This window comes from Brachycentrus maculatus, unplaced genomic scaffold (genome assembly GCF_059751285.1).
Source record: "Brachycentrus maculatus isolate JH-2025_06_01 unplaced genomic scaffold, ASM5975128v1 h1tg000395l, whole genome shotgun sequence".
Taxonomy (NCBI): Eukaryota; Metazoa; Arthropoda; class Insecta; order Trichoptera; family Brachycentridae; genus Brachycentrus; species Brachycentrus maculatus.
The window spans coordinates 552,094-574,885 of NW_028281144.1; the positions used below are offsets into that span (position 1 = coordinate 552,094).

Sequence of the window (22,792 nt, forward strand, 5' to 3'; positions counted from 1 at the left end):
CAAAGGTAGTCTATTGTTTTTCGCAGAGTTTTCGCAAAATAATATTGTCTTTGGAACGAAGTTTGACGTAGAATTGCATAAAGTTTGACGTTTGAATCTTGCCTTCGAACTGTTTTGTGTTTGAAACTTATTTCGTCGGTGTTTAAAATAGGTAAATTGAAGCGATCGTGTTTAAATGTTTATTTGTGGTCATTAAATGAATTCATTGAATCTATTTGTAATAAAGATAAACGTGCAAAAATGAATCTGCTTTTGTATTTTGAAGGTTATGTTGTGTACCGGGTCATAATATATATTTTTGAAAGATGGCAAAGTGCACTACTAATAAAAATTTATAAATATTATATTTTTATATATTCAAAACCTTTAATCTACCTTTCTTTTTAAAAAAATCTTTATTTTAGGAAAACTATGTCAACGATATCAAAATTAGCTCCTTTGTTGAAATGTCAAAAAAGATGTATTATGGAAAGCATTATCAGGCCCAGTTTATGTATCAACGGGTTAATAAAGAGAAATTTTTCTGAAAATAAAAATGAGTCCGCAGTATCCAGAGCGAAGCCATCATCAAACGTCTCCACTGATGTTCGACCATTGGGGGAGAAAATCAAAGAGACAACCAAGACTGTATCTTACATGGGAGTGATTATTGCTGGAATTGGTGTTACCGGAATAATATTTTATTATGTATTCAGAGAGCTGTTTTCCAGCAAAAGTCCCAATAGTATTTACTCTGCTGCATTACAGAAATGTATTGACGTGAGTTCTATTTTTAAAGTTCTGTATTTAGTATATTTGATTAAACTCCCCCTAAAATTTATCTTCTTCTCCCTCTGTATTTAGAACTATATCCTGTCATTCTCCTGTGAGGTGGAAGACCAGCTATCTCACTATCGTTTAGGTGCTCTTCCTGGGGGTCTGCTACCTCTTATGATGCTGTCCGCTGCTATCCTCACCACTCGATCCCAACTTGCTCTTCCCACTTGATTTCTCCAGAAATGTCTTCTTTCTCTCCCTAATCGTACAACATCTTCAACATCGCAGATTTTTTTTATTTCAGAGTTTCTTACTTTGTCGCTAAGTGTTAGGCCTACAATCGGTCATATAGTCTTTAAAATTTATAATGAAATAAAATAATAATCGGGTTCAATTATCTTAGTAATTACTTACCTTAATGAAACTTAACACGTTGACTGCCAACTGTGAGATTGCGTTCTTTGCTAGGACGCCGACTGCGAGTTATCTCGTACTGTGTTTGCTTGCCATATTCGTGTAGCTACGATAAAATTCCTAGTATATAGATGGCTTCTAAGAAAATAACAAAAAATCAATGCTGGCTTTCACAAACAGAAAATGTATTAATAAATGAACAGAAAATATAATTATCTGCTATAATTGAGTTTTTAATAATGTAATATGATTAACCCTCCCTTCCCGGTGTTGTGTACCTTGTACACATAGCTTCTAATAACCATAATATCTCTATAAATATAATAAATACAAGGCTAAGATTTTAGGTGTTCCTTCATAACATATTTACGCATGATTTAAAAAATAATATTAATTATAATCAGAATTTATCGGGTACATCAGAGGTATTTTGTGAATTTCGGAAACAAATTCGCGGAAGTACGGGAACCACGACACTATATTCGCATCTCAAGCAAGTGCAAGCTTGAGGAGCTCAAAGCTCAATGTTCTCTGGCTAGCAGCATTAGCTTTTGGGCTTCCGACAAGAGTGGACCTATGCTTGTTCCATCAGCGTTGCCAGATGGTTTTTTAATGTTTTCAGCAAATAAATCTAAATTATAATTTTTGACTTAATTTATAATTAATTAAGGGGATTAGCTATGAATGTCCGTTTTTTTCCTATTTGAAATCGCAATTTTTTTATTGTGTAGTGACAACCGAACACTGGGACGCGCGTTTTATTTTAGCACCTGAAGGGAAAGGTTAGATGAAATTGGCTTTTTAGACCGAAATTCTAAAAAATTGCCATGGCAGTCAACGTGTTCAAGATGTGTTAAAGTGATCATTTTTTAATTAATTGTTTTGAATGTATTATCAATGAATTCGAATTATTTACAAAACTGGGTAAACCGATTACAAAATTACTGTTAAATTAATTAATGAAGGAATATATTTTAAATTTAGAATCCCTATGTGTCTGATTCCTTGGGAGCTCCTATAAAGGGATATGGAGAAGAAACAACTAGAAGACGCAGAACTCGTGTAAGCCACGCATTCTATTTGCGTGACGGTGTTAATTGCCTTCGAATGCAGTTTTATATCAAAGGAACCAGAAATGAGGCAACTGTCCATTTGGATATGAAAGAGGTAAGATGTAGCAATATTTAACTAATTTAACATCATGCTGTTTCTCCGCAGGGGTAGACGGAGAGAATGAAATGCCATACCACTCTTGTCTCTCATTCATGCATCATCATACATATCCGCCGATTATTTTGACTTCTGACCCGATCCCTTTCAAGTATTTGACATACCTGATCATGTCAACTTTTCCTCGGTCTTTCTCTGCTCCCTTTTCCGACTACATTCGCCTCATAAATTTGTTTTACCGTTCCTACCTCACTCATTCATTCACATGTTCAAATCTCAACACACCTTTCTTAATTTTATTGATAATGCTTGTTTTAACTTTGCATCCTTTCCTTATTTCACCATTCGAACATCTATCATATATTGTTTTGAGAGATTACATTTCGACTGCATTCAGTCTACTTTCATCCTTTTTTCCCAATCTATGCTTCACTTCTATGACAACTATATTTCTCAGCAGACTCCAGAGCAGAGCAGCTCAGTTGGCATCTGAAGCTCCCGGGATTTGAGTCCTGGAGTAGATAGTTACTTTTTACTGAGTTATAATTATTTAAAATCGTAATCTATTTTTTTAAGATTATGAGTAATGTAAAAAATTGTTGCTTGAACTGATAGAGCGCTTCTTCCCTACACGAAATTTTACCGTCCGGCAGTCCGTTTTTTTTATTAATAAAAGCAACTATGACAGTTTAGTGTGATCGAATTTACACGCACTGTGATCACGCACCGTTCCGAAAAAGACGGGCAAAAGCACAAGCCAATTATCCAATTTTTTCTTGCTAACCGGACTGCTTGACAGTAAAATTCTGTGTAGTGCCCAAAGTCAACCTTTTTTCAGATCAGGTATTTTTTGCCTTCAGCAATAAACAAAACATCATTCGATTAAGTGATAATTCAAATATCGCTCACTCCTTTCAAGAACGTCACAAATAAAAAAACTTGATTTTTCAGGAGAACGTTTTTAAAGTTTAAAAATAAAATACAATGTATTAAAAATAAATATCAAGCCACTTATTGAACTTTTTACTGTGCAACAGATCTTTTTAGGTAAAACCTGAAGGTTTTTTCTACATTTGAAAAATATTTCGGATATTAAAAAAAAATAAAAATAATACCTTTTCTTTAAAATGCAAAAACAACACTTTCTGCCCTGTAGCGGGTAAATATTAAGTTAAAAATATGCCGCTTTTGCTGGGATATAGTACATTTTCTAGGCATTCCGAAAACATGCCCAATTGAAAATTGACGATTTTTGATTTATGACGTTCTTGAAAAGAGTGAGCGATATTATCCAAAATAATTTTTGGATTAAGCATAATATGAATTGGTAAAAAAATCATTTTTATAACAGTCCTGATGGCCATAAAATTTGTGTTTTTTTTATATAAGCGTAAAATTTAATAGTTTTTATTATAAAACTTTCAGAATGACAGCGGAGATTTCGAATATCGCTACTTATTCGTGCAGCTAAATGATTATTCAAGAAGGGTTATTATATTAGAAGATAACCGCTTAACGACTGACAAGAAACCATTTTCTGCAGAGCAATTACCACCTCTTCCCAGTATCTTGTGAATATTATATTACAATTTTAGTTACATTGCAATTTTTAAATTAGAAATTGTATTTTACCGATGGTACTGTCCACTCAACTTAAGCTTACACAACCAAGTTCATAAATTTTTTTAGGGAAACCTCCTTGATTATTTTTAATTTGAAATAATTCATATTTAGTTTTTAGTTGTTTAGTGAATTTTAAATTTAAATATTAGAAAAAAGAAAAACATCATTTAATAATCGTATAGGACTTGTTACTAAAAAGAAGTTAATTAATATACCTATATTATTAATAGGAGTTTGTTTTCTGATGTAAATAATGATCTTGCTACGACTGCGAGTTCGGGGCAATTATTCTTCAAAACTAATAAGTCAATTATTTTTAATATAAATAGACAATTTGAAAGGTTGGTTCTTAGACTTAAAGGGTCATTTTTAGGGAGGCTGCTCTCTCTCTCTCTCTCTCTGGTCTCAATCCTGCGGATTGGTCTGCAGCAACAGGTAACAGTCTTCTTCGCCATTCTAGTCTATTTTCCGAAACCCTCTTTAGCTCTTCATACGTCGAGCAGTTCATGTCTTCGTATAAGAGGTTGCACCAAAACTCTCTATTTTGTTCAGTATTTTTATAAAAACTCTTAAATTTTAAGCAGTACATTTCATATAAATATATAATTTTATAGGTTTGTCTTTAAGCTACTTGGTTCACATATAATTTTATTAGAATGACATCATCGTAGGTGAGAGGCATTGTGATTTAATTGTCTTTTAATACTGCTTTTGAGTATAATACTTCTTGTACCATCATTCAATTCTGAATAATTTTGACACTTCTTTTGTATTTCTGTCTATCGATTATCTTATGACTATAAATATAGTGGCGCAAAAACACCTTTGGCCATATAGATGACACCGCCCATCCTATTTTGATAACAATATTTTTTATTGAAGTTCCCCATACAAAAGAAAAAAGGAAAAAAAAACATTTACATCAGTCTTGATTATTTTTTTTTATTTAAATTTATGCTCATTTAAAACAATATCATATGTGTATATTTATAATTTGATTTTGTTTTGATGGCCTTAAAAAGGAAAACTGCCAAAAAAAAAAATTCTTTAATATACATAAATTACCCTGCAATATGAAACTTCCATTACAAGTTTTCCCATGAAAATAAATTCGATAATAATTAATATTTTTTATCGTAGTTTAGGATATAAAGTGCTTCTGAAATATTATTTACTTAATAATGTTATGGTCACCTCCGTAGTGTAATGGTAGTGTGTTAGTTATCGTGTTGGAGGCTCCCTAAAATAAATAACCCTGGACTGGTACCTGAGGCGTAGAATGGAATCACTTTGTCTTCATGTAAGTAACAATCAAGATAACACTGCATCAACATAATGTAGATACACCATTGGGTGTGTATAAGGGTTAGAAGAATAATAATAATAATGTTCTGTTGTATATTCAAGAGATTTTTGTAAATTTGTAAATAATGTTGTTGAAATGGAATTAAATACGTTTTATTCAAAATGTTTTTTATTTTATTTTTATTAACGACAAATGTATTGACGGTTAATGTATAGCCCTTTTAAAGATTTATTTGAAGTGTTTTGGGAATACAATGCAAACGCATATATACTCAAATATGAAATTCATATTTATTCTTAATCCTAATTACATATAATGATCAGTTTGTTACAATTCCATGAAATTGATATTAATTTACCCTGGTGTGCATTCCTTAAAATTATATTTTTATAAATTAAAAAAAATTACACTGCTTTGATACTAAATTCCCTTAAAATTTTCTTTCCAGGGTATAATTTTCCATGCTGGCAGAATACGATTAGTAAAAACATATTTCTTTATTTTGAATAATATCCAGTAAAATAAAACTCCTATGGATAAATATTGCTGCCAAAAATGCTTCAGTTCTTGCAATACACCTGGTCTGTACCTTATTATGTTTTCTGGTATGGCAATGGAAATTGCAACTTCCAAGTCTGTTGTGGATCCATATTTTACAGTCGAGTATATATTTGTCAATCTTGTTGAAACTGTAAAGAAAACAAGTATTTAATACAGTGTTATCGGTGTTTTTTTCATAAACCCAACTCTTATTAGTATTCTAATCACAAGTAACCGTAAACCCGATTCCAATCTGTACAATGTTTTTTGCAGTCTCGCGCTCTACCAAAAGTAAGCAAATAGAACCATTATAAGCGTCTCCAGCTCTCTACCAACAATATGTAATGACGCTTGTAAGCGTTTCCCGCAAAAAAACAATGTGTTAATATGCATAATTTCAAACATGAATAAAAGCATATTTTGTTTATTGTTTCGGCATTAACTTTGAGGTAAGACATGTTACAATGCTTAAAGAAAACGCTTGTTTTATACCACTTGAGTTTTATTAAAGACTACATGTTTCGGAATATAGTTATTATACAGACCTGAATGATGGAAGTTTAACTTCCGAAACATGTAGTCTTTAATAAAACTCAAGTGGTATAAAACAAGTGTTTTCTTTAATCATTGAATAAAAGCATGCGTCATTGCTTATCTTAAATAAATATATTTTAAATACCCTGCATTTTGGCCATATTTTATTTTTAGGTTTGTGTCACTGCTATCTGGACCTATAGTCATGTAATCAAAGTTTGATAGTATTGCCATTACGGTCAAAACTTGGTTACTTGGTTCTAGCAGTAGGTGCCAAGGAGTAAGAAGTAGCGATGATCGGATAACCTTGGTCAAAGGTATCAGGATTTCCAGCAGAGTAGCCATGGTAATACTGTCATGCAGGAAGGAAAATAACAAGATCAAGGTCAAACTTCAACCACATCACTGCAGAGATTCGAGCTCTAAGCAAGCAAAGCTCTAAGCAAGAAAGCAGTGAGATAAACCTGATTGTCTGTAACAGCAAAAATGCGAATAATTTTTACTAATCCTTGTATGCAAATTATTTTTTTTCTACAATTTCACGATTATTTAGAATAGGAGTTTTGTGGGTTTGCAAGACACATAAAAATATTACCATTTCTCCTGGAATAACTGTATAGCAGATTCTCCAACCAGTCATTGGTATCGATATCCGGGAAGACGGAATAATTATACCTGATGTCTCTATGATTGTTTTTACACGCCAGAGGAAATGCTTGAGATGTATCAAGATTTGCAGTTACAAAAAGTTTTGATATTGGTAAACCAAATGTTTTATCCACCACTGCTAGACTCTCCATTTGCAACAAACAAGGATCCTGAAATATTTCATTTTAATATTTATTTGATAATTTTTTTATGCCTCTTTGTATTTTATAATCACTATGTATTTACATATACACAACAATGCAGCAGATCAGAATAAATGATAGCAAAAATCTATTTACTAGTTAAAAGATATATGCATGCAAAACTTACATGAAGTTTATAATCCAGTAATAAAAGTAATTTTATAGAATGGACGCTTTTGGCAAGAGGATTACTTATTCTGGCTCTAAAATGTATTTCATCAATTTTCTTGTCATTATTGTAATCTTCTTCACTTGCCTGGAAAAAAAATATTAAAATTTAAACTACTTTTTCTCAGTACTTCATTTAACCCATTGCACCACAAAATAAGATGACATATTTTTTTCATACAACACACTACATTTTTAATTTTGACAATTTTTTTTATTACAATAACATTAAGAGTAAATTACACACAAAATAAAAATGGAACATAAAAAGCATAATTGTTTTGTTTGTTCGTAAACTAGATCATTATGGCTCATCCCCAGATAGTTTTGGAAGAGTGTGGTCAGTTCAGAGTTGTGAAAGTTATAATCATTTAGTTTTAATGTAAAAGATCACTTCACAGACAAACCGGCGAATCATCAGCTTTGTGAGTCAGTGACAAATTGACCTTGGCCGGCGATTTGCCAGCTTTGTGTTGCAATGGGTTAAGGTAAGCTCAGATACTATATTTGAATTATGTGATTAGGTTTGTAATCCATAATCATACTCTAATTGCCATAGTTATCACTTTTAGTAAATTATGTTGGAATGACCAAATGATTGCACTGAGGAAGTTGTGCACCAAGTGTGTGACATCCCAGAAGACCATGACGCTCAGCAGCAAGCAACAAGATGAAGAAATAAAAATAATTTACCTTAATGAAATAACAGTCTTCTCCAATCGCATTTTTAAGCAATTCAGTCTTATTTACTATGTTATTACAAATGATAATGTGTTCGATATCATCAGTTTCAGCTATGAACATATACTGGTATTTGAAATGAACATCTGGCTGTTCATAGTATACATAACTCTTTAGCCAAAATCCTGTAAGATAAAAAAAATAAAACTTTCAATTAATTTATTGAATTACAGTAGAAAACGTTTATTCTACTAGGTTTGAATAATGAAGGGTTCCCTGAATTTTCTTCAATGAATGGGAGGGGAGAGTGACACTTCTCGCTCTTGTTTTCGTATTTTGAGTAATTTCAAGAACTTTAACAATTTAGTTTTTCCTTCTTTATTATTGTTTACAACTCATATTAACATTAAATTCATTATTTCGAAAATTCAACTTTTTTTACATAATTACATTACTGTCAATAACAGCGATATTAAATGGCTACCGTAATTGAATTATATTATGAATATGTGTTTTTACAATGAATAGGTTCATAAGTGATAAAGTGTTCTGGCGTTGTGACAACTGTTTAGAAAAATATAGTAACCGATCTAAAATATTATTCATTACACAAACATTATTTTTAGTTGGATTCTGTCTATCGCTATATAATGGAGTTATTTAAATCTTACCTCTGCTTCTGTATGCTAAAATGAGCGGTGAAATTAACGCAATTAATGTTGATACCAATATAAAAAAGGTAGCTTGTGAGCAGAGTGTACTTTTAATTTTTATAGAAGCGCTGTATGAAAATATTTCAAAAAACACCATTTTACAGGTTTGGAAAAAATACCATTTCACCACCTTTTATATCAGTTATAAACACAACTTAGTAATACAAAAAGTACATTATCCGAGATTGACATTTTTTGGGCCTTATGTGAAAATATTGTTTTGTTTATTTACCTCAGCGGTTGCCTAGCAACGATTCAATTTAGGTTTGACAACACAACGATCAAATTATCCCGGGAAAGTACTTACGCCATTATCATTTGGTGTTGCCAGCTCATTGAATGAGAGGGGTAATTCGATAAATTTGATTATGGGCTACATAGTCAGTATATGAAACACAAAACAAACTAATTTAAGTAAAAAGAAAACGTGAACAAAATGAACCTTTAATTGTTACAGAATAAATTAACCTTCCTTCGCGTCCATTCCGAAAAAATGTATCCGTAAAAACAATCGACCGCGGATACGATAAAAATATGTAAAAATTAGAAAAGTTCACAAAAGATTATAATATCACAAAGATATGACTTATACCACATTTACCAGATAGCAGCAAGGCCATAGCGTCGGTATTCTACAATTTTGAATGAGAAAAATGTATCAAGATGGATGGACGAGTAAATTTGATAATAATTATATCGATATTTCGAAATATTGTACAATCCAGTTATTATTACGATTTTTTCGTATTAACTTACATTGTGCATTGATAATATGCACAGACAGTAATAGAGGCAACAAAACTATGTCTAGATTTTTATATAGTTTTTTTTACATTTACGCTGTGTTTAACCGATGTATCTTGTGGATACAAGATACATGTCAATTAATATATCCTCAGAATTATGTTTATTAGTTTAAATGAATTTTGCTAATCTTCTTATTATTATAGAATCGTATATGGAATTTTTTTATTTACTTTACTTGACGCTCCTTTAGGATGTATCTAATTTATTATATTCACGTCCGCAGGTTAACATATCGCTCACTCCTTTCAGGAACGTCATAAATAAAAAAAACTTGATTTTCAGGAGAGCGTTTTTAAAGTTTAAAAATATAATACAATGTATGAAAAATAAATGTCCAGCAACTTATCAAACATTTTACTGTGCAACAGATCTTTTTAGGTAAAACCTACTTATCAAACATTTTACTGTGCAACAGATCTTTTTAGGAAAAGGTTTTTTCTGCATTTGAAAAATATTTAGTATTTTGAAAAGAATAATTGAACAATGCCTTTTCTTATAATCCAAAAACTCTGTAGCGGGTAAATATTATGTTTAAAATATGCCTCTTTTTCTGGGATATAGAACATTTTCTGGGCATTCCGAAAACATGCACAACTCAAAATTGACGAATTTTGATTCACGATGTTCTTGAAAGGAGTGAGCGATATGTGGTAATCATGCTTAGGACCTTATTTTCATTTAATTTGAGATGAAGATAACACATGGTCGACCTTTTTTACTATTAAGTACGAATAATGAAGAAAAATTCATGAGGTTTTAAAAAGTAAGTAATTCAGTCAAAAAATAAAACAATACAGGTAGATTGAACACTATACGGTATTGTCCTGCTTAATACTTTTCGTATTGAAAGCAAGGCACCGAGGAAGGTAGGTATCATATCATGAACACTGTTCAGTAACCTTAGTACAAAGCACTTGAAACAATTCTATTCAGTTTAGATTTCAACTACTACTTACATTTCGAGAGACAATGCTCTGTTATGTGATATCTCCCTCGGGAAGGAAGTCTGAGGGGAGTTATGTTCCTTCACAGACTTATTATCCTGGTGGAGTATAAAAATCATGAAATCTCGGTCATCATCACCAGTCTGCTCTGGCTTCAATCCAGAGTAACTACATCCTCTCGGAGACCTCAGTGTGGTTTTCTAACCTATCTTCCGAATTGTATTCAGTTTTATTAGGTCGACAGTGGACTCTAATAGTAAGTTATATAAATATACACTCCTTTTATACAACTTTATACAATTTCAATCTCATTCATTGGATATTTTGAAATTTTCTTGTAACATGAAAAATCAAATTCACGTTTAATAAATAAATTCTACACCAATTTTCATTGAACTAAATGAACTAAAATTTTCCCTAAAGAATACAGAATGCCAGAATTCTTGATATGTTAAATTTAAAGAAAATGAAGAGCGTAACTGAATTTCTGAGATAATGACATTGAGAAATAATAATAATTTAAACTCATTAATAATTATTTTGATTTTTCGTTGCTTTCTGAATACATTTGTAGGCGAAACTAGGGGTGGAAAACTTTTCATGTCTAAAGGCCACATTAATTTATCTGATTTTACATAAGACCGTCGTAAAAAACATCTTGATACCTCCCTCCCTGTAGATCGAATATTTTAAATTCATAATGTAATTTAGTGAAAACGCTATCTAAAAAAAAATATTACTGATTCCTTATCCCTGTTCTAAACCAACCAGGACCAGGATTAGTTTAAATCACATAGTACCGATTGCGAAGTTTAACTACAGCTAATCGACATTTTAAATAACTTTACTTTATGTAAGCTTTCCACTCGGTTTTAGAAATGACTCAACCTTCTTCCCGAATGGACCGCATGTCCTCAAGCATGACTTCCAGCATGACCGGGATGAGCGGGCTTGCTGGCGTGTCCAGCATGTCCGGCATGGGCTGCCTCCGCGGGGACATGCAGAATCTCAACATCGGCGGCATGGCCTCTAACTACACTCCGGGCATGTCCGGGGCCTACAACGTGTCGAGCTTCCAGCACCGCCCCGGTCTAAGCAGGAGGCCTCCGAACCAGCGCCCTGGACCCACGGCCCAGCCGCGTCCCGGCCGTTCTCGCTCTGCCGGAGCCAACCATCGCCTCAACTTTTCGACTCGCAACAGCCCTAACACCCAATTCTCTCACAACATGATCTCCCGTATGGCGGATCAGAACGAGCGTCGTCGTCGCCAGGAGAATTTCGAAACTCAGCCGCAAAGCTACTACTCGCAGCAGCCGCTGAAGGTTGAGCTTACGGAGTTCTATGCCAGGGATAACTCCAAGGAACATCATACCGATCAGTACGAACTGGTCAACGATACCGTGTTACCTACTCCCGTGTTGCGCCGAGGACAGAATTTCTTCTTCGCGGTGCGTTTCGACCGTACATGGGATAAGCAGCAAGATATCATCAGAATTGTGTTCGGTTTCGGTAAGTTTTTTTATTACTATTTTATTTTATTTTGAAAACAGTAAAATTAAAACAACATATTTTTGTTTATATGTTAATGGTTATCCACTATTCAGACATATTTATTTTTCAGGACCCAAACCATCTGTTACGAAGGGAACACGGGTGGTGTTACCAGTTAATTGGTCTAGTCAACATGGAAACCTTCAACACAGCCGTGATATCCCCGTCCAAGGAATATCAGCAATGCAGAGTACCAATGTTCCTGGATACGGCATTCGCAGGGGATCATTCTCTAACGATCCTATTCCGCAGCATAGCCCACTTAGCCCTCATGGTCCTATGGACCGTATGGAGCGCATGGGCAGCGTGCAGCATAGTAGGCCATATGGATCTCGCCATGGCTCAATGCAGAACTTGTCTACATTGGTTCACGAAATGGATCGTTGGGAAATCAGCATTCAGCGCCAGGACGCCAACACCGTCACCTTCCAAGTACATATCCCGGCCTCTGCTCAGGTGGGCTTGTGGCACTGTTGGGTCCAGACTAATAGACAAGGACAGCGGGATAACCGATATGACTATAAGTGCGAAGAAGACATTTACATCCTGTTCAACCCGTGGTGCCGCGAGGATCCCGTCTACATGGATAATGAGTCGTTGCGTAAAGAGTACATCATGAATGATACTGGAAAGGTTTGGTATGGATCCTTTAGACAACCGAAGGGCCGCCGTTGGATATATGGACAATATGACGATGTCATTCTTCCGGCTTGCATGTATTTGCTTGAGCGTTGTGGAATATCCCATGCCGACAGGGGTAATCCAATTCAAGTTGTTCGAGCGATTTCCGCAATGGTGAGTATTTATATTTTTAATCGAATTGAGTAGGTATACCAAATTATTGTTCTATTTTTGTAAAGATGGATGAATATATATGTTTTTCTAAATAGGTTAACGCTAATGATGATGAAGGCCTCATGGTTGGACGCTGGGATAATGAATACAAAGAGGGAGTGGCTCCTCATGCTTGGACTGGTAGTGTTGCTATTATGGAGCGATACTTGAGCGATGGTGGTCGTCCAGTAGAATATGGACAATGTTGGGTATTCTCCGCAGTGGTGGTGACTGTTTGCAGAGCTTTGGGTAAACAAGTTTTATTGTTCATATTTTACATTATCAAATACGTATCACTCCTGTAAATGATTATTTTCAAATACATGAGTACTTATATATTTTATATTTTTATAGGTATTCCTTGTCGCTCTGTGACAAATTACGTATCCGCTCATGATACCAACCGAAGCTTGACAGTTGATAAATATTTCGACAAGGAAGGTAATGAGGTTCCCAATGGTCCGGATGAGGACTGCTTCGACTCTTGCTGGAACTTCCACGTGTGGAATGATGTATGGATGACCCGTCCCGACTTGCCTCAAGGTATGATTATTGAATTGTACTAAATGTCATGAAATAAATGGTTTTATTAGTTGCGTATATGACTTTATCAATACAATAAAAGAGGGGAAAGTAGGAGGGAATGGGGGAAAGAAAGACAGTGAAGCAGGCGTCGTATCGTGTAAGATTTAAAAAAAATCTGGCTTTAAACAGATAGTGGTGGAAGATGCTGCACAGACAATACAATTTAAATACAATATGTATTTCATACTTTTTAGTTATTAATAATGTTTCATTTCCAACTATTTTAGGATACGGAGGATGGCAGATCATTGACGCCACTCCGCAGGAAGAATCGGAGAGCGTTTACCGTTGTGGACCTGCTAGTTTGGAAGCAGTACGACGAGGAGAAGTAGGCTTCCAATACGATACACCGTTCGTGTATTCTGAGGTTAATGCCGATATGTGCCACTTCCAGGAAGATGAGTTCTCCGAGTGGGGCTTCTCCAGAATGGCTACTAACCAATACTTGTAAGTAGATTTTTGGTATATCGATTGTTAAAATGAGTCTTTTAAGATCTACTTGCTACACCTTAAGTAGACCTTGATTAAACTATTTTTGAAAAGTGATAACTCTTTTTGATGATTTTTATGTTTGGTTACAGAGTTGGTCGCAAGCTTGTGACGAAGAACCCTAATAGGGATGATGATGAAGGAGATAGTGATATGTTGGAAATCACTCACGAGTACAAGACTCTCGATAACTTGGCCTCCGAGCGGCTCTCGGTGTTCAACGCCTGCCGCGGATTTACTCGCGCTCAGCAATATTACGATTTCCCCAACCGAGATATGGAGGACGTGTTCTTTGATCTGGTCGATATTGATATCGTACCTTTCGGACAACCGTTTGACGTTGTTGTCAATATCCACGTAAGCTATATTATCACAACAACATATCAATTATATTGCCTAGATCTGTCACTAAAACGTCGTTTTGAATTACCTAAATTTTCAGAATAAATCTCACGAAGAGCGCACCATAAGTGCTGTGTTGACAGCGAATTCCAGCTACTACACTGGCGCCATTGCCTCTCGTCTGAAGCGTGTCCAAGGTGACTTTGTCATCAGGGCTGGACAGCGTGAGGTTCTCAAGGTTCATGTCACTCCTCAGGATTATATGGACAAACTGGTCGACCACTCTCACATCAAGATCTACGCCATGGCGTTCGTGAAACAAACCCGCCAGACATGGTCTGAGGAAGACGACTTCCCTCTGCACAAACCCAGGATGCAAGTCCAGGTAAAATGCAACAAAAATGAAATATTTGTAGATTATTGATGTGTTTAATAAGTATATTTCAAATTATGTTTAATTGTGTTGTCGACAGGTACGCGGTCAACCTTGCATCAATCAAGAATGCCATGTCACGTTCAGTTTCCAAAATCCGTTGACAACAGCTCTTACGGACTGCTTCTTCACATTTGAAGGACCTGGTCTTCAGCGACCGAGACAGGTAAAAAAAAAACAATCCACCTCTGTGGTTTAAAGTATGTATATCACTGTTGTCTTATTACTAACGAGTTTGATTTTCGACAACAGATCCGTTACAGAGACGTCAAGCCAGGTGAATTCGTCACATATAGCGACAAGTTCCTGCCCAGGCGCAACGGTGAGCGCAAGATAGTGGCATCTTTCTCATCTCGCCAGCTGGATGAGATCAACGGATCAACCACTGTCAACGTGCGTGGTTAAATCTTAAAAACTAGCCCGGAATACAACAGACCCTCAAGCAATTCGATTCCAATCAAATCATAAAATCAATCGCGGTAAATACTGGAAATCAAACAATTTTCTCGACAAATGACAATGATTTGCGTTCATTATGACAAGAGAGTGTAAATTATATGATTTAAACAGATCAATAATTATTTTGATCAATTTCAATAGTTGTATGTGTATGTATATTGTATTTCCATTTTAGTACATTCTTTTCAACCAGTGCTCATATCGGTACATATTACTATTTTTCAATAGAATAGATTGATTGTTCTAAGATTATACTAAAAACCGCGTTTTATCACACGATCTAAAATTTAAACCGTGATTTTATTGGAATTGAATAAAAATACCAATACGATTTTCGATACTGAATTTTGTGACGACTAAGCAATGTTATAAGGAATTGATTATTGGAAACTTATTAAGATTGATTTGATTGTTTTAAAAACGCATAAAAAAAATTGCACTGAAAACTTAAAAAAAAACGCACATTTACTGAGATGATAGTAATTTGCACATCATACGCAAGAATTATTCCAAAGTGTTTATATTAAATATATATTTAAGTATTATACATAATTTTCTTTGTTTTTAATACCGTATATTTATTTTTATTTTTAATATATTATCTTCATTCAGGTAATTTGATTTTAAACCCCGAGAATAATTTGTGCCATGTAATAAGTTTATGACCCAATCTACCTTAACAAATATACATACTTTTATTCTATATACTATTAATATTAAGAATATCCTCTTTTTAATTTATTTTACATACATATATATTAATATATTAATACTGTTTATATTTTTGTTAATTGCACTTCGTTATGTGTTTGTGTTATTTTTGGGATCCTGAGAACAATAAAAAAATACATTTCTCTTTGCAACTTCTATCCATTGTTTTACTTAATCTTTTCCTCTGATTCTTTTTAAACCTTGAAATAATTATTTGTGCGGTTTAATGCAGGAAATCCACTCTGAAATCATTGAATTAATTCACGAGAATGCGATGAAATCATCGTATTTTGTACATTTTGCACTTCATCCGTGAAAATGGACAGTAAACAAATTAATGTACACATTTTTTATTCCTCGTACGAGAATTTTTGAGTAATACTTGATCGTCCAATTCGGATTGTATTGAATTGCCCACGAATTATGTATATACATATATATATATATATATATATATATATATATATAATATATATATATATATATATATATATATATATATATATATATATATATATATATATATATATATATATATATATATATATATATATATATATATATTTTGTGTTATGTACTAACCAAATATAGGTTTAGGACACAGGTCATGGTTGAGCAAAACTCATTGACATTTTTAGAAAACTGAGTCACAAAATCCTCACCGACGAGACATTGTTATTTTTTTATTGGATCAAACTAAGAATAGAACTACAATATTAAACACTTATTGTTTTAACCCATGAGAGATAATAATAATTACGCGATACCTATACACAATTCAGAGTGTTATATTAGGTCGTGACACGTAAATTATCGGTATCTGCTGCCTGCTGTCCACTTTACATTATTGAATAGTCAATTTAGAATCGTGTGAAAATATATCGCTCACTCCTTTCAAGAACGTCATAAATCAAAAAACTTGATTTTTCAGGGCAACGTTTTTAAAGTAAAAAATATAATACAATGTATTAAAACTAAATATCAAGCCACTTACTGAACTTTTTACTGTGCAACAGATCTTTTTAAGTAAAACCTGACGGTTTTTTCTCAATTTGAAAAATATTTAGTTCATTTAAAAAATAATTAAACAATACCTTTTCTTCAAAATGCAAAAACAACACTTTCTGTCCTGTAGCGGGTAAATATTAAGATAAATATATGCCTCTTTTGCTGGGATATAGTACATTTTCTGGGCATTTCGAAAACATGCACAACTAAAAATTAACTTTTTTTTATATTTGACGTTGAAAGGAGTGAGCGAATATCTAGTGTCTTCAATTTTCCTCGGATCCACTCAATTTTCACAACTGAAAATTGACGATATTTATTATTTATGACGTTCTTGAAAGGAGTGGGCGATATGTTATCTTCTACTGTACACATAACTTTAAGTATAAAATATGCAATATTAATTAACCTTCACTTTTTATAGCTAGGCAAGAAGTGTCAAACCACTCAATCTGTGGGAAAAACAATTATGTTTTCGACATCATATAAAAATGTATTTACATTTGTTGTTTCATTGAGCCAGTAGAAATTTATTTTGAATGGTAAGTTAATTTAATAGTAATTCAAACCCTTATCCGCACCTGATGGTGCATAGGGCACTGCATCACATAAACGCAGTGTTATCTTGATCGTTAACACATGAAGGAAAGGTGATCAGCCCTCCACTTCAGGTACCAGTCCAGGGTAATATTGAATAAATATTAGAGTGAAAAAATCACTTATTTTTATTTGACCCCCCATGGTAATCGAATCCGGGACCTCCAGCATGGTAGCTAAACGCGCTAACCATTACACCACGGAGGCGGACACATATTAAACATATTTAATAATAATTACTTATAATAATTATCAAAAATCGTCGAAAAAGTGGCATATTTTTAACTTAATATTTACCCGCTACAAGGCAGAAAGTGTTGTTTTTGCATTTTGAAGAAAAGGTATTGTTTATTTATATTTTAAAATATACTAAATATTTTTCAAATGAAGAAAAAACCCTCATGTTTTACCTAAAAAAATCTGTTACACAGAAAAAAGTTAAATAAGTGGCTTGATATTTATTTTTAAAATATATTGTATTATATTTTTAAACTTTAAAAATGTTCTGCTGAAAAATCAAATGTTTTGATTTAGGACGTTCTTGAAAGGAGTTTCTACAGCATTTACTACTACTACTGTTTTGCTGCTGGTGTAGGCAGAGAGGATAGAATGCCACACTCTTCTGTCCTGACATACACTCTTCGCGTCCTTCACATCCATACATCTAGTGATACATGCCCTCCGATTACGTAGACTCTTGACACCGCCAGATTATAGGCTCTGATTGATCTGGTCATGCCAAGTCTTTTTTGGCGGTCCTCGTTCTCCCGTTCACATTTGCCAAATATACTTAGTCATTCTCTCGTTATCCATTCACTCCACGTGTCCAAAAATATAAAAAAAGGCTCGTTACATAACAATGCTATAAATAATTAACCTTATTCAATTACATTACATTACTCATTGAAATCAAACAATTTAAAAATGTTTGTTATCCGTCTCTTAATATAATAATATTAATTTATTGTTAATACATAAAGATATACGAAATATGTACGAGCGTCGAGAAAAATAAAGGATATTCCCTTTTTTCATTTGTTATATAAAACAGGAAAACCTAAGTGCAGTGCCTCAAAAACCCAATTTTTTAATAGAAGGAATATCATGTTTTCCACTGAAAATTCCTAATAGGTTTGCGGTCGGTGATATTTTCTTTATCAGAATACATATGATAAATGGTAAACTTTAAATTATCGGTGATCATAAATCACAATGTCCGTTAATTGAGGTCAATGCCAAATTAATATGGCATCGAAAAATCCCGAGAAATGTAAACATTTCTTCAAATTACGTGCCCTAAAGGAAAATAATTTTACGAATAAAATTCGAGTACATGTATTCTAGATTAGTTTAAATGACAAATCTTAGGTTAGATTTATTTTTATTCATCAATCATTTGTGAATACTTCATACATTATTCATCTGGAAACAAGTTACATATATCGTTCACTCCTTTCAAGAACGTCATAAATCAAAAATCGTCAATTTTCAGCTGTTCATGTTTTCGGAATGCCCAGAAAATGTACTATATCCCAGCAAAAGTGGCATATTTTTTCCTTTACATTTACCCGCTACAGGGCAGAATGTGTTGTTTTTGCATTTTGAAGAAAATGTATTGTTTAATTATTTAAAAAAAAAACTAAATATTTTTCAAATGGAGAAAAAACCTTTAGGTTTTACCTAAAAAGATCTGTTGCACAGTGAAAAGATCAATAAGTAGCTTGATATTTATTTTTAATACATTGTATTATATTTTTAAACTTTAAAAACGTCCTCCTGAAAAATCAAGTTTTTTGATTTATGACGTTCTTAAAAGGAGCGAGCGATATGTAGTGAATATGAAGGAATTAGCAAAAAAAAAAACAGCGACATTAAAGAATTTCAACTTTGAGCTTAAAATCCTCACATGCAGTAATAATCAACATATAACACATATATTATAAAGATTTAAAAAAAAATGAGATGCACAAGTTTTAATTGAAATAGGAATATGAAATCATAAATATTTTCAGGGCTTACGACATGTCATTGGCTGATTTAAGGAATCATTTCATATCGTGGTTGATTTTAATCATGACCCCTATATTTTTTTCTCGACAATATGGATTGTGTTTTCAAATGAAACATACATATAAATTTTCTAAATTTGAGAACCTAATGTGGTTGTTAATTGGTAAAATGTTTTTTTTTTATCAGCTTTTAAAATGATCATTCAAACCAGACAATCACAGGTTGTAAATTCAGTAAATATCCTAACCTTTTAATTTTCATATCAATAAAAACTTCTTTAAACTACATATGCTGAGATTGTAACAAAATTCTTGATATTAATAGTAACAAAGTGCGAAATCCAACGTTTGTAAAAAAAAATGTAATTTTTAAAATTAAAAAAAAAAAAAAAAAACAGCAAAACGCTTGCTGAGATGGTTACGATGAAAAATATGTTATTAGAATGGAAAGTATTTTATTTTATTAATCATCATAGTTATAAAGTAATATCAAGCAGAAAAAAACAGTACAAAATGCGTTAACGTGTGATTCTATCCTATAATAATATGTATATTATGCAGGATGTAGGTCCTTATAACAAATTAATCAATTCACTTATGCATAAAGAAGAACATTACTTTCAATTTTAATTACCAACAAATTATACTGATTTTTTCCGGTGAGCAATCGGAAATGCTTTACTAATAAATATTCAGGTTATAAAATCATCCTTCGCTACATCTGAGTGTCGTTTTTATCGTCGCGGTCTATTATTATTAATGTTTATATTTAAAAATATAACATACTCATAATTGATTATAAGGGGAAACCATGATTCATATTAGTCACTCCACTACGTATATTACTGTATATATATATATATATATATATATATTAGTATAATATGCATATAATATTATACTAATCAAGTTCATTGGCCGTCTTATCGGCACCTAACCACGGGATGTCTTCAGGGGGTACTCGCAAACACACAATTCAGTAATCAATCGGCTACGTGAGAAGCCAGACCATTCTACGAGCACAATTTTTTGTTAAGAATATATACTGAAATTTGATTTATTTAAAAGAATATCCATATATTGAATTTTTTAATTCCTTACTTTTCTATAACACTTTTATTCTTTGGGTTTAGAATAAAAGTGTAATTGAAAGGTAAGGAGTTAAATAAAAATTAAATATGAGAATATTCTTTAAAAAAATTAAATTTATTTCGAATAAAAACTTAGTTTTTCAATACAAATACGGTGTTTTAAGAAAAAATGCAAAAACGTTCAATGTTACCTGGGCTTAAAGAAAATTAAGTTGCGGGCTATCGAATAAACCGCCTTAAGCTTACCTGGAAATAGTATTATATAAATTGAAATATTTGCGTATATCACTTTCAAAATAATTCATAAAACAAATCACGATTTTTATTAGTAATATTCCAAAATACTACAGAAGCCACCGGAGAGATCACATGTCGCTCACTCCTTTCAAGAACGTCATAAATCAAAAAGCTTGATTTTTCAGGAGAACGTTTTTAAAGTTTAAAAATATAACACAATGCATTAAAAATAAATATCCAGCCACTTATTGAACTTTTTACTGTGATCTTTTTAGGTAAAACCTTAAGGTTTTTACTCCATTTGAAAAATGTTAAATATATTAAAAAAAAATATTAAACAATACCTTTTCTTCAAATTGCAAAAACAACATTTTCTGCCCTGCAGCGGGTAAATATTATGTTAAAAATATGCCTTTTTTGTTGGGATATAGTAAATTTTCTGGGCATTCCAAAAACATGCACAACTGAAAATTGAGAATTTTTTATTTATGACGTTCTTGAAAAGAGTGAGCGATGTGCCTCACACCCGATTTTTTTTTAAAGATTGCAAATTGGATATTTTTTTTTGGATTAAAAAAGATTTTTTTTAAAAACTCCAAATCATTCAATAACTCTTCGTTTCAAAACTATAAAATTATTTCTAAGAAAAGCGTGTTTAAAGAAAAAATCAATTTCGTAAAATGTTAGATACCTGGATTTAGAGAAAATTAAATTGCGACTCAACGAATGCTGGAACTTAACCATCCTATACCAATGTGGCATAATAACGAACGAGTTTCTTTTAATGGTATTTGTAAAATGGTATGCCATATTAAATAATAAAACAAAAGTTCAATACCATGAAGTATTCAAGTGCTTTAAAAAGGTTTTTAAAAAATGGTAATTTATATTAAATATTAGTATTACTTTGACGATAATATGTTATTCACCAACGTAAAATTCATAAAATCAAAATTGCTAATAAACACATAATGAATAAAATAGCGTAGGATGTGTTTTAAAAGCCAACGATTTATGTTATACCATATTATAGTGACGTATGTCAGTGGCGTGCACAGAGATTTTAATAAGGTTTGGCAGTAGGGTTGGGTAAGGATAAGGTATAGTAGGCACTGGTCGTGTTTCTATATGGAACGCATATCGGAACTATATGGAACGGAGTAATCCAGGGTAGGCTCTGCTTTTCTGCCTATATAGAAAGCACGACTCTGATTTAAACACACATCTGAATATTATGTATACATTTGAAAATAATAATTGCTTTAGTATCAAAATTCATCAATTCTTTAGTTATTTATTGATTTGGCGTTTAATTTGTAGAACTCCATTTTAATTTATGTATTAATTTTAAATCATACTTAGTAGACTCAAAAAATCTGTGTTTGATTTGAAATTAATACATAAATTCTATAGTTACCAAGATTACTGAATTTCGAACATTATTGGCGAGATTCTTATTTTTGTTTAAAGACGTAATGAAAAAGCGAAACTTTAATAAACGTATCGCTTAATATGGTCTTATAATTTTTCGTGTCGTATTCTGTTTTCCATCTAGTATTAGTCAAGAATCGTAAAATACTAAATATACGTATGATTATTAGTAAAACAATAATTTGTTTTAAAATGTTTTTTTACGATACCCATTTACATCTAGTTGAGAATGGTGTATTGAGATTGGTTGGGCATATGAATCGAACGAGTGAAGAAATAATAAACAAATTTAAGAGGCTTATGTGGTTGGTAATAGAAGCAGAGGAAGAGAATTTCAAATACTGAAAAGTGGTCAGGTCAAGAGTCGGAATAATCGGCGGGTATGTATGGAAGAGGTTGAAATTGTTTACAAAGACAATTGGTGTGGCGTTTTATTTTCTCTGCCTACTCCCGTAGTGAAGCGGTGTAATAATAAGTTTTACGATATATTCATGACATAACCCGACAT

General features: G+C 32.6%; 3 protein-coding genes across 5 annotated transcripts; 2 read left to right on the forward strand and 1 right to left on the reverse strand.

Annotated features, from left to right (window-relative positions):
• The first annotated feature begins 36 nt into the window (after nucleotides 1-36).
• On the forward strand, nucleotides 37-5,431 carry LOC148302983 (mitochondrial import inner membrane translocase subunit Tim21). The gene is made up of 4 exons (XM_088270759.1): nucleotides 37-151; nucleotides 405-759; nucleotides 2,155-2,337; nucleotides 3,766-5,431. Exons 2-4 carry the CDS (start codon nucleotides 412-414, stop codon nucleotides 3,913-3,915), a joined length of 681 nt encoding a protein of 226 aa, XP_088126885.1. The 5' UTR covers nucleotides 37-151; nucleotides 405-411; the 3' UTR covers nucleotides 3,916-5,431.
• LOC148302984 (transmembrane protein 231) lies at nucleotides 4,092-8,979 on the reverse strand. 3 transcript variants are annotated; one of them, XM_088270758.1, is made up of 5 exons: nucleotides 8,887-8,979; nucleotides 8,056-8,228; nucleotides 7,322-7,450; nucleotides 6,939-7,161; nucleotides 4,092-5,958 (listed from the first exon to the last, which is right to left on the reverse strand). In XM_088270758.1, the coding sequence occupies exons 2-5, from the start codon at nucleotides 8,164-8,166 to the stop codon at nucleotides 5,690-5,692; spliced, it is 732 nt and encodes a 243-aa protein (XP_088126884.1). In that variant the 5' UTR covers nucleotides 8,167-8,228; nucleotides 8,887-8,979; the 3' UTR covers nucleotides 4,092-5,689. The 3 variants fall into 3 exon arrangements, with proteins under 3 accessions (XP_088126884.1, XP_088126883.1, XP_088126882.1); XM_088270757.1 differs by having other exon boundaries at nucleotides 7,019-7,161; nucleotides 8,715-8,962; XM_088270756.1 differs by having other exon boundaries at nucleotides 8,715-8,962.
• A 1,664-nt stretch (nucleotides 8,980-10,643) lies between these two features.
• LOC148302985 (hemocyte protein-glutamine gamma-glutamyltransferase-like) lies at nucleotides 10,644-15,634 on the forward strand. The gene is made up of 10 exons (XM_088270735.1): nucleotides 10,644-10,763; nucleotides 11,384-12,016; nucleotides 12,129-12,853; nucleotides 12,949-13,141; nucleotides 13,247-13,435; nucleotides 13,705-13,924; nucleotides 14,059-14,323; nucleotides 14,409-14,693; nucleotides 14,782-14,907; nucleotides 14,994-15,634. The coding sequence occupies exons 2-10, from the start codon at nucleotides 11,386-11,388 to the stop codon at nucleotides 15,144-15,146; spliced, it is 2,787 nt and encodes a 928-aa protein (XP_088126861.1). The 5' UTR covers nucleotides 10,644-10,763; nucleotides 11,384-11,385; the 3' UTR covers nucleotides 15,147-15,634.
• The last annotated feature ends 7,158 nt before the right edge of the window (nucleotides 15,635-22,792 follow it).

Excerpts from the sequence above, each read along its gene's own strand:
- LOC148302983 (XM_088270759.1), top strand. The coding sequence starts at position 412 with ATGTCAACGATATCAAAATTAGCTCCTTTGTTGAAATGTCAAAAAAGA. Across the intron at positions 760-2,154 it reads CATTACAGAAATGTATTGAC|AATCCCTATGTGTCTGATTC; the intron begins GTGAGTTCTATT and ends TTTTAAATTTAG. Across the intron at positions 2,338-3,765 it reads TCCATTTGGATATGAAAGAG|AATGACAGCGGAGATTTCGA; the intron begins GTAAGATGTAGC and ends TAAAACTTTCAG.
- LOC148302984 (XM_088270756.1), bottom strand. The coding sequence starts at position 8,853 with ATGGTGTTTTTTGAAATATTTTCATACAGCGCTTCTATAAAAATTAAA. Across the intron at positions 7,451-8,055 it reads AAGACTGTTATTTCATTAAG|GCAAGTGAAGAAGATTACAA; the intron begins GTAAATTATTTT and ends TTTTTTTTCCAG. Across the intron at positions 7,162-7,321 it reads TACTGGATTATAAACTTCAT|GATCCTTGTTTGTTGCAAAT; the intron begins GTAAGTTTTGCA and ends GAAATATTTCAG.
- LOC148302985 (XM_088270735.1), top strand. The coding sequence starts at position 11,386 with ATGACTCAACCTTCTTCCCGAATGGACCGCATGTCCTCAAGCATGACT. Across the intron at positions 13,436-13,704 it reads CCGTCCCGACTTGCCTCAAG|GATACGGAGGATGGCAGATC; the intron begins GTATGATTATTG and ends CAACTATTTTAG. Across the intron at positions 13,925-14,058 it reads ATGGCTACTAACCAATACTT|AGTTGGTCGCAAGCTTGTGA; the intron begins GTAAGTAGATTT and ends GTTTGGTTACAG.